The sequence below is a fragment of the Salvelinus fontinalis genome, chromosome 5 (genome assembly GCF_029448725.1).
Source record: "Salvelinus fontinalis isolate EN_2023a chromosome 5, ASM2944872v1, whole genome shotgun sequence".
NCBI classification, from domain to species: domain Eukaryota; kingdom Metazoa; phylum Chordata; class Actinopteri; order Salmoniformes; family Salmonidae; genus Salvelinus; species Salvelinus fontinalis.
The window spans coordinates 7,443,465-7,455,549 of NC_074669.1; the positions used below are offsets into that span (position 1 = coordinate 7,443,465).

The following is a 12,085-nucleotide window of genomic DNA, read 5'->3' on the forward strand; positions in this document are numbered from 1 at the left end:
CCCAAGAAATTTTTGGCATTTCCTCGAGGGCTTCCTACCGTTTCGCCGTGCTGCCTCCTCATACCGCCGCCTCTCTGCTTTAGCTGCCTCTAGCTCTTCACGAGGACGGCGATATTCTCCATGTTGAGCCCATGGCCCTTTACCGTCCCGTATTTCCTCCCATGTCCAGAAATCCTGTGTAGGTGGGTCCTGTTGTTTTCTCCCGTTACACCGCTGCTTGACCCTTTGTTGGTGGGTAATTCTGTCACGATCGTCATAATAAGTGGGTGAGAGAGAGGACCAAGGCGCAGCGGGAAATTAAGACATCTTCTTTTATTGGAGATGAAGACAAAACGAAACAAACACTATACATAAACAGAAAAAAAACAACCGTGAAGCTACAAACATTAGTGCACAGACAAGCAACAAACGTTCAACATAGACAATTACCCACAAATGCATGATGCCCATGGCTGCCTTAAATATGGCTCCCAATCAGAGACAAATGAAAGACATCTGTCTCTGATTGAGAACTACTCAGGCAACCATAGACATACCTAGACACATTCACTCAACCATAGACATACCTAGAAACATTCACTCAACACAAACTCATACACTACACCCAACACCCCCTTTACCATATAACCACCCAAAACGACAAAACACAAACATTCCCCATGTCACACCCTGACCTACCTAAAAATAATAATGAAAACAAAGAATACTAAGGCCAGGGTGTGACAGTTACACTGAAAAATAAACCCTAGTTAACACTGGCCAATTTGATGTGTGCTATGAAAGGGACACATCTGCAGCCTTCCATACATTTCAATAACCTCTTAGAATTCTGTAAATCAGTAGATGCCACATCAAGAACCCCACACATAAAGGGAAACTTTATCGACCTCCCCGTCAGATGAACTTGTTGATACCATTTTTGTCTTTGTGTTCAGTATAAAGGAAATTAGAGGTAGCTTCGCGAGCCAATGCTAACTAGCATTGGCATAATGACTGGAAGTCTATGGGAATCTGCTTGCATGCTGACGTGAAAACTACCTCTAACTTCCTTCATAGAGATTTGTGACTTATCATATGTTTAGAAAATGTGTAACATGTTATACGTTTTCCAAATTCATAACATATCATTTGAATTGTAAATTGTAACATATCATATGAAATGGGTGATGGACATCAACAAAATAATACATACCATACGAAATGTAACATATCATGCTAAATGGAGTGTCCTGGATTTACATACAGAATAATACGAAATGCTCTGAGATCAGGTTGGTTTTTACTTACTGGCAGCCAGTTACCTATAAGTTACTGTAAAAAAAAGTTAAAGTATGTAATCGTAAAAGCACTTGTTTACAGTAATGTACTGTTAAACCAACGTTTCTTTGTTATTTAAGGTAACATACTGTACCTTTTTTACAGTAACTTACAGGTAACTGTTTGCCAGCAAGTTACTGTAAAAACAAGTTACGGTTTTTACAGTGTAAGCTATATGCATGGGCAGAGAAGCACGGGGAAGTTTAATAGGCCTATCTTTCCAAGGAAATTAACTTCTTAAATATCACGAGGCTATAGTTTACAACTAGTAAGTAGTAATTAGGCCTATTGATCACCCGTATTTCTCTTCATCTGAAAACCGTCCTGCTCCTGAAAGTAGGTTATCCACGCAAGACGTAGGTCAAGCGAAAGTCCAACTGTGCTCTCTTCAAACTACCTCTAGTTTATTGGCGGATATAGCACAGTAATACCGATGGCTTAATATAATGGCATCTCTGGTAATTTAAACTATTTCTTCTTAGGTTATTTTGTGCATTTGGTATTGCCCATAGGGCGCAAAATTGCTGGGACCATTGCTGGCAAACTAGCTGCGTCAAATACGTCAAAATAACATTGCGGGACTGCGGTTGGGGACCAGTTTTTGCGGAAGCGGGTGGGTGTCGGACAGAAAGTCAGCAGGAGCGGGCAGGTGAGGTATGAAAAGCTGGGGGTGCGAGTGGGAGGGAGATGACGAAATCAGTATTCTAATCTAGGCCTTCCTTCCTAGGCTGTCTGTTTTATTCTCTCCTTCAGGCTTTTCTTGTTCTCTGGCCTCTCAATCCCTCACTAGCACCTCTCTCTTTCCCTCTTTTCTTCATCTCGCTGAAATAAAGCCCCCAGGCCTGATTCATCCCAACATACAATTCATTTCTTCTTAGAGTTTCAGCCTGAATACAAACTGAGAATAAATACTGTTGTTGACTGGGTTGCTGCACAATCACTGTTGGTATCCATAGTTAGCATACATCTGAATGACCATGAATTGAATTGCCACTAAAGCATACTTCAAAATAAGTGGAGGTGGTGTCTACTAGTCCTCATACAGTATCAGCTTTCACCCAGCCAAGTAACCTTATTGACATTGCAGGGTCTTTGTTTTAATGTCACAGTTGTCATCTGATTACCTGTTTTGGTGTTGCCCAGGTACCATGCTGTCATTGAGGCGTGTTCCCTGCAGCCGGATATCGACATCCTGCCACAGGGAGACCAGACGGAGATTGGAGAGAGGGTCAGTACCAGCACTGTCTCTGTTTCTGTTTCTGCCACTGTTTCTGTCACTCAGGACCACCCGTGCCTGTCTCTCTTCACTCTCAGTAACTAACTGTCACTCAGGACCACCCGTGCCTGTCTCTCTTCACTCTCAGTAACTAACTGTCACTCAGGACCACCCGTGCCTGTCTCTCTTCACTCTCAGTAACTAACTGTCACTCAGGACCACCCGTGCCTGTCTCTCTTCACTCTCAGTAACTAACTGACACTCAGGACCACCCAGCCTGTCTCTCTTCACTCTCAGTAACTAACTGTCACTCAGGACCACCCGTGCCTGTCTCTCTTCACTCTCAGTAACTAACTGACAGTCAGGACCACCCAGCCTGTCTCTCTTCACTCTCAGTAACTAACTGTCACTCAGGACCACCCGTGCCTGTCTCTCTTCACTCTAACTGACAGTCAGGACTGCATGGTAATACTATTTAGGTATAACCTTTATGTATTCAGGTTGGTCCTGTTGAGACAGAATCTCTGTTACTAGTGATGCCTGTCACCACCTGTCTCGTGTTGATGTTTATATGTACCACCATCATCAGAGGCTACCCAGTACACTGTCATGTTTAATTTGGTCAGGCATCATGTTGTTTTGTGATCAGGTCTAGGTTGTGTTCTCTCCATATCTATTTTATTGTTGTGAGTTTGGTGCAACAAATGTTATGCATGTGACAAAAGTGTGTGTGTGTGTGTCTTAGTAATGTTGCGGAGAGTATTTCTGTAATGTCGGTGTGTGTGTAATCTCTCATGTACAGACTATGTAAACATAAGCAATATTCTTTTTCTGGGTTAACCGAATTGAGTGTGTGTGTTATTTGAAGCATATGCGTTTGTGTGAGTGTACATGTGCAGTTGTCTCCTGATGTCCACGATCAGCTCCTTCGTTTTGTTGACATTGAGGGAGGGGTAATTTTCCTTACACCACTCTACCAGGCCCCTCAACTCCCCCCTGTAGGCAGGAGATCCTAAGTGAATAGGTAGTCATACAAATTACATAATTTAAGGCAATACAATACACATTTCATAAGGCCTTATTTTGAGGCCCTAGTTTTAGCCTAACACAGTGGCCTGCAACTCATATTTTACAGACCACATCCAGTCAACAAGTCATATTATGCTGGCTTGCAAAGGGATGTGTAATTACTATTGGAATCCAGCCAGAGTGAGGATATCCAACATTTGGAATTGTCATTCACCTGCAACCTGCAATCAGAATGACTGCCAGGGTTGGGAAGACTAAGAAATGAGACTACCTTAAACATTTGAACAGAAACAACCATTTCAGTTACAGGTGCAATAAGTCCAAGTAAAATATTGGATTAGTTTAGAAAAATGTATGTTATTTATATTTGAGTAGCATAAGATTAACTAATCAATCAGTGTACATACAAAAACATAGATTTTGAAACAAACAATTCTAAAAATCAACCTACAATAGAGCATGCTGGGAAATATGATAATGATGGGCGTGGTTTTGGTTCCACTCTGGTTATTAACACCAACAATGGGATAATTTACACCAGTGTTTCCCAAATTCAGTCCTGACCTCTGTTGTGTGCTATGAAAGGGACACATCTGCAGGCTTCAATACATTTCAATCACTTTTTTAAATTCTGAAGAACTGTAGATGCCACATCAAGAACCCCACACTTAACTCGACGGTTCTTTATTGGGCAAGAGTTCTCAGAGCTGAGGAAGAACCATTTCAGAACCTTTATTTTTTTCAGTGCACACAAGCGCACACACACACACACACACACACACACACACACACACACACACACACACACACACACACACACACACACACACACACACACACACACACACACACACACACTGTAATGTGGTCTGGGTTACATAACCTCTACTATCATAGATTCACCTTGCAGGCAGACAGACATCTCAACACTCAGTATTGGGTGTGGGTATGTGTGAAAGAGCGAGAGAGAGAGAGAGGACCGAATGTCTTAAATATTTTGGCGTAAAACGCTCTCAGAGGATAGGTAGTAGTTGGACTGAGTAAGTGTGTGCATGTTTTCAGTCTGTTAGCCTTGCTCACTGACACGGTGTTAACATGATGGAATAAATAATCTCTCCATTCATTCTTTCACATCTCTCTCTCTCTCTCCTCCATCTCTACAGGGTATAATTCTGTCAGGAGGGCAACGCCAGCGTATAGGTGTAGCCAGAGCCCTGTACCAACAGACCAATGTGGTCTTACTGGTGAGAGAGACAGCCTGTCTACAGGTCTACACAGGGAACGATAGACGGCATGTGGACAGGGACAACGTACAACAAAAACAGAAGTCTCAGTATACTGAGAAATGAAGTGTTTAGATAGCTCATTTCATCTGCTTTTCCAATCAGCTTTATCAAAATAGTCAGAACTCCATTAGTCCTGTTTTTGACCATTTGACCTTTCACTTTTAATCGGTGTTGTTTCAGGATGACCCGTTCTCAGCGCTGGACATTCACCTGAGTGACCACCTGATGCAGGAGGGCATCCTCAAACTGCTGAGAGAAGAGAAGAGGACTGTGGTGCTGGTCACTCACAAACTACAGTACCTACCACATGCTGACTGGGTGAGAGCACAGTGTGTGTGTGTGTGTGTGTGTGTGTGTGTGTGTGTGTGTGTGTGTGTGTGTGTGTGTGTGTGTGTGTGTGTGTGTGTGTGTGTGTGTGTGTGTGTGTGTGTGTGTGTGTGTGTCAGTGGAGGCTCCTCAGAGGAGGGGGAGAGCCATCCTACTCAGTGAATTTCATAAAAATAGTGGAACATGAACAAAGTTATCCTTTTTAGATTAAACTGTATTAAATATATTCACTTCATCAAATAATTAAAACACACTGTTTTGCAATGAAGGTCTAAAGTAGCCTCAACAGCATCCTCTAGGGTAGTACCATGGTGTAGCCGGACAACAGAGATTTTCTGTTCTCCTCTGGGTACATTGACTTCAATACAAAACCTAGGAGACTCACGGTTCTCACCCTCTTCCATAAACTTACACAGTAATTATGATGACTTCTGGAGGATGTCCTCCAACCTATCAGAGCTCTTGCAGCATGAACTGACATGTTGTCCATCCAATCAAAGGATCAGAGAATGAATCTAGTACTGAAAGCTACAGCTATCTAGCACTGCAGTGCATAACATGTGGTGAGTAGTTGACTCAAAGAGACAGAAAAACAACAGTTGAACAGTGTTGAACAAATTAATTTCTTTCAAAAAATTAAGAGATTTTTCTTCTTTTTCTTCTTTCACTTATTTAGCTAGCTAATGTAGCTAATGTAGCTAATTTAGCCCACTCAACAACCTGTCTCAAACAGAAAAGAATGCTATTTATGTTAGCTAGCTGGCTAAGGCTCTTCCAAGTCAAGGTGAGCTTTCTGTTTTATTAATTTGTTTCCATTAGAGTATCATGTAGCAGCCTAAACCTATCAATATGACATTGAACTGGGTGAATGGAACAGGAATGACAGTTAGCCAATTTGTTGTAATAGAAATAAGGCCATGCTCATTAAAACATATCGTCCTCCCCTTTCTACTAAGCTAAAATATGGAGTTATTTTAAGTTCGGCATATCAAAGATCATTTAATTATTTGATTTTGAATTTTAGGACCCCTGTAAGTATCTTAAAAAATAAAACATAATTTGATGAAACACTGAATTTGGCCTTACTGCTATTAGCTCATAGAAATGCATTGATAACATATGTGTACATGGCGAAACAGATAGTGTCAATTTTTTTTTAAAGGAAGCATGTTTTGAAGTGTCTGTTTTATATCTGAGAGATATAACAAAGCTCAGGATTATATAATAAAACATATAAAAAATAATTAGACCCTTTTTTTGCACTAAATTACTTCCATATATACTTAAAAAATCGATGTTTTTACTGGGTCCAGGGCTACCCACAGACGGGTCTTGTGAGGCTTGTGGGCGTCCTAGAGCAAAACAACATGTGCATGTGTTTCTTGAGAGTTTCACCTTCTGAGAGTGGGGTCTTATTAGTGTGTAGCCCAAACTGTTCGGACACTGCAGACCACCACTAGTGTGTCTGAGGGTTTTTGGTTTTACAATCCTTATGGGGACCAGAAGTCCTCACAAAGATAGTAAAACAAGAAAACTTCCCCACAAGGAAAAAGGCTATTTTAGGCTTAGGGGTTAGGTTTAGGGTTAGGGTTAGAATTAGGTTTAGGGATTAGGTTTATGGTTAGGGTTAGGGTTAGAATTAGGTTTAGGGGAAATAGGATTTTGAATGGGAATCAATTGTTTGGTCCCCACAAGGGTAGTAAAAAAATGTGTGTAATTGTGTGTGTGTGCGTGCGTACGTCAATAGATAACATTTTGCTATTAGAAATGAGCCACTAATTATCCACCTGTTCTTTATCTCTCTCTCCGTTCCTCGGTCAGATCATAGCGATGAAGGACAGCACCATTCAGACCGAGGGGACTCTGAAAGACATCCAGAACTCTGATCCTAAGCTGTTTGAACAGTGGAAGACCCTGATGCACCGGCAGGACGGGGAGTTTGAGAAGGTACCAGGCCATGTGTCTAAAGATGGCAATGACAGACAGAGACAAAGTGGTGATATTGTCGCAACTGATGAGGAATAGTAATGTGTTTGTACTGAGCTTGCTCTTTTCCTGCTTTGTTTTAAATTCATCTGGTCAAGTCTATTTCGGCAAACTACTTCAGCTGAAACTCTGATGCCTGTCTGTTCCAGGAGACAGTGGCTGAGAGTATGACGGTGTTGGAGCGTAAGAACCTGCGGAGGGCCATGTACTCCAAGGAAGCTGCCAAGACTGAGGAGGAGCACGAAGGTGAGAGGTCAAAGTTCCCAAACCTCCCCATGAGACTGAGGGACCCCGGGCTATCAATCACTCTCTGATGGGAACCAGGGGGTTAGCATCATTGCTATTTCCTTTTGTATGCTTTGTTTGTGCAGACTCCAAAATTACAGGAGATATATTTACTCGGTGGTAACATCTTATGAATTTACCCTCTGTGTCTCTAAAATGTGATGCCTCCACAGTTTCCTATCCTCGTGTCAGTCTCTGAACCTACTGTGGAACTAATAATGTGTGTTGATCCTGTTGTGTCTGTCTGTGTTCCCGGAGTAGTACTCATCAATGGCCTTCTTTTCTCATCCTCTTTCTTGATCACTATTCACCACTGATCTGTAAAAGACATGGACTGGTCACGTCCTGGGGAAAAGACTCTACGTCTTTAAGATCTGTTGAAAAGGAAGGGACGGGGGGATCTGGACCTTGGTTGCCACACTGTCTGCTGGTTTTCATCCTTTCCCTTAAACCAACAACTGGTTTAGGCCCGGGAAACTAGGTGACGAATCAACACCATTACTAGTAGAATAAAGTAGCAGCGGGAAACAGGAAAACCAGCACACTGCTGCTCTCTAGGACCAGAGTCCCACACTGGTTCAGAGACTATTGGGACAAGGCCTGAGTGTGTCTCTCTGCTATGATGTCTTGATAGAAATGTTCTTTAGGCACAGATCTAGGATCAGCTACCTTCCCCCATCATTACCTCCTCCACATTACTGACCCTAGATCAGCATCTAGCCAACTGCATCCCACTCTGAGTCTGGTTGGTTTGTGTGTCTGTCCGTGTTGTTGTGACAGTGTCTTGGGGGTGGTACTGTGCTCCTGATTCTGTGTTCTGGTGGCACCCCGGTGTGGACTCGTGAGGTGTCTCCAGCACAGAGTGTTGCTGCTCTTTAAGCTGAAGTAGGGCCGACTGCATGGTTTTACTGAGTGGTGACCAGACGTGACCAGTCGTGACCAGTTGTGACTAGTCTGTAGCATCGTGCTGCAGCTACACTCCTTGGTACTTCCCATGTAGATCCTAACCTATGTCCACGTTGCTCCTATTGGCTTGTAGCTTGAAGACTCCATTCTTTCCAGTTTCCATCCTCTTTCTCTCCATCCCTCGCTCTTTCTCTCCCTCTCTCCCTCTCTCCCTGTGGCCTGTCCCGTAGACACCATGGCGCCCATGCAGTCATCAGGTTTGCTTGCTGATATGATGTATATTTAGATGAGGGGAGGAGCAGTGCTTCATTCACCATGATCAATGTGTTCTATCTGCTCTCTGCTGCCCTACTCTAACCTTAACCCAACACCCGACACGAGTATGAGGATTTTGTTTTGCCCATCAGGAAACAAATGACGAATCAATACAGTACTGAAGCCTTGCCTGCTCTGTAGCTACAGCTATATCATTGGAGGCAGCTGAGGAGAGGACTGCTCATAATAATGTCTGGAACGGCGCGAATGGAATGGCATCAAACCATGTGTTTGTTGTATTTGATACCGTTCCATTCATTCCGCTCCAGCCATTACCACGAGCCCGTCCTCCCCAATTAAGGTGCCACCAACCTCCTGTGAGCTATATCTCTTTCTCTTCCCCCTCTCTCTTTCACTGTTTCTCTCTCTCTCTACTTATCCCTCTCTCACACGTCTCTCTGTCCTTCCAGAAGAGTCTGTGGAAAGTGAGGAGGATGACAGCCTGTCCCAGGCCATGCGTCACCGCACCACCAACCCCTGGCGCTCCTGTGGGGTCTACCTGTCCTCTGCAGGGCTCCTCCTGCCGCTGCTCCTCCTATCACAGCTCTTCAAACACACCCTCATGGTTGCCATCGACTACTGGCTGGCCCACTGGACCTCCCACGTCATCACTGCCAAGATGGATGCCACTGGGAGAAACTGCACCGTCGCTCAGGTCAGGGGTCAATTTGGTCCTAAACCAAACGGCAATGTGCTTTGAAAAAACGGTGGTTACGTTTTATTCTACAGACAACTATTTACAGTACAATGTTGTATTCCCTTATAAAGGTCTACACTGTAAGGTGTACGTACACCTGTTGTATTCGACGCATGTAACAAATTAAAAAAAATATGATTTGATTTGAAATGGTAGTTTACATGATAAGTACAGCGTTCATTTCATATATACAGCTGAAATTGGACCATAAGATAATGTTAGAAAACAACACATGTTGAGTGCAGTACTTCTGACCTCAAAGTAATGTTCCCAGACGGAGCCTCCATATGTGTGTGTTGCTCTTGAGCTACACTCAGTCTCATCCGCATAAAGTATCTTTAGTCATGGACAAACGTTTTGAGAATGACACAAATATTAATTTTCACAAAGTCTGCTGCCTCAGTGTCTTTAGATATTTTTGTCAGATGGTACTATGGAATACTGAAGTATAATTACAAGCATTTCATAAGTGTCAGAGGCTTTTATTGACAATGACATGAAGTTGATGCAAAGAGTACATTTTTGCAGTGTTGACCTTTCTTTTTCAAGACCTCTGCAATCTGCCCTGGCATGCTGTCAATTAACTTCTGAGCCACATCCTGACTGATGGCAGCCCATTCTTGCATAATCAATGCTTGAAATTTGTCAGAATGTGTGGGGTTTTGTTTGTCCACCCGCCTCTTGAGGATTGACCACAAGCTCTGGGGAGTTTCCTGGCCATGGACCCAAAATATTGATGTTTTGTTCCCCGAGCCACTTAGTTATCACTTTTGCCTTATGGCAAGGTGCTCCATCATGCTGGAAAAGGCATTGTTCATCACCAAACTGTTCCTGGATGGTTGGGAGAAGTTGCTCTCGGAGGATGTGTTGGTACCATTCTTTGTTCATGGCTGTGTTCTTAGGCAAAATTGTGAGTGAGCCCACTCCCTTAGCTGAGAAGCAACCCCACACATGAATGGTCTCAGGATGCTTTACTGTTGGCATGACACAGGACTGATGGCAGCGCTCACCTTGTCTTCTCCGGACAAGCTTTTTTCCGAATGCCCCAAACTTTCGGAAAGGGGATTCATCAGAGAAAATGACTTTACCCCAGTCCTCAGCAGTCAAATCCCTGTACCTTTTGCAGAATATCAGTCTGTCCCTGATGTTTTTCTTGGAGAGAAGTGGCTTCTTTGCTGCCCTTCTTGACACCAGGCCATCCTCCAAAAGTCTTCACCTCACTGTGCATGCAGATGCACTCACACCTGCCTGCTGCCATTCCTGAGTAAGCTCTGTACTGGTGGTGCCCCGATCCTGCAGCTGAATCAACTTTAGGAGACGGTCCCGGCGCTTGCTGGACTTTCTTGGGCGCCCTGAAGCCTTCTTCACAACAATTGAACCGCTCTCCTTGAAGTTCATGATGATCTGATAAATGGTTGATTTAGGTGCAATCTTACTGGCAGCAATATCCTTGCCTGTGAAGCCCTTTTTGTGCAAAGCAATGATGACGGCACATGTTTTCTTGCAGGTAACCATGGTTGACAGAGGAAGAACAATGATTCCAAGTGTAGCAGTGTGACTAATTCAAATAGGCCAGGTCAAGAGGGGATGTTAATAATTTGATAATAATAATAATAATTCAGTGTATTTTTTTAAATTTAATTACAGCTGCATAGCTAATGTTTTTATTTGGTGTACAAACACTTTTTCATACCAATATTGTACATACATGTGATTGTAAAAGTTTTGTATATTTTGGTTTGGCCCATCGCGGGTTATCTGTATTTCCATACCCCTTCATCGTTCTCTTTTGCCTGACCTTCGGCTAGCAAGTTATGTTGTCCTTGGCTCCGAAACTGTTTAATATAAAACCGTTATAATGTTACACAATGTACTGTTTTGCAACCATAAGTTTGTTATAATGTGGATAATATAAAGATTTATGTTAACAAGTTTCACAAAGCTCGCTAACTATGGTATCTATTGTAACTTGTGAGTACTTGGGACAGTGTTTGAGTGAGTCCATGTGATCGCGCAGGTGCCTGAGCTGTGACTGCGCCAAGGGTAACATAATGTGTGTTGTCTCTTCGTGTGCAGGGCAAATAAAAAGAGATTTCAACGAGCAGACCGTCAGTTGTGGCAGCGTCCTAATTAAAAGTACACAATGCAGAATGAACCACGCTACACAAGCACCACCCTTCTTTTGAAGCTTCCAGTCTGTTATTCAAACTCAATCAGCATGACAGAGTGATCTCCAGCCTTGTCCTCGTCAACACTCAGACCTGTGTTAACGAGAGAATCACTGACATGATGTCAGCTGGTCCTTTTGTTGCAGGGCTGAAATGCAGTGGGAATGTTTTTTTGGGATTCAGTTCATTTGCACGGCAAAGAGGGACTTTGCAATTAATTGCAATTCATCTGATCACTCTTCATAACATTCTGGAGTATATGCAAATTGCCATCATACAAACTGAGGCAGCAGACTTTGTGAAAATTAATATTTGTGTCATTCTCAAAACTTTTGGCCATGACTGTAGATTAAAGGGCAATTCCACCACTTTTCAACCTAATTTTCATTATCTCCTGCACAACACCATGGTCTGCATTTGTGAAAATCTTCAACTTGTGGGGTCAAAGTGTAGAACCCAGTTCCTACATTTGATTATAAAAATATATAATATTTGGTCACTTAGAAAGTATTTTTCCAAATGCTATTGTAATGTAATTATAGTGATGTAATAT

General features: G+C 42.8%; 1 protein-coding gene across 3 annotated transcripts in view; it reads left to right on the forward strand.

Annotated features, from left to right (window-relative positions):
• Window positions 1–12,085, forward strand: part of LOC129855013 (ATP-binding cassette sub-family C member 8-like) — a 156,257-nt gene that overhangs the window by 119,639 nt on the left and 24,533 nt on the right. For all 3 annotated transcript variants that reach the window (XM_055922243.1, XM_055922244.1, XM_055922245.1), the window contains 6 exons: window positions 2,461–2,545; window positions 4,726–4,806; window positions 5,029–5,166; window positions 6,997–7,122; window positions 7,311–7,407; window positions 9,078–9,322. In XM_055922243.1, the coding sequence (XP_055778218.1) occupies window positions 2,461–2,545; window positions 4,726–4,806; window positions 5,029–5,166; window positions 6,997–7,122; window positions 7,311–7,407; window positions 9,078–9,322 (772 nt within the window). The remainder of the gene's footprint in view (window positions 1–2,460; window positions 2,546–4,725; window positions 4,807–5,028; window positions 5,167–6,996; window positions 7,123–7,310; window positions 7,408–9,077; window positions 9,323–12,085) is intronic.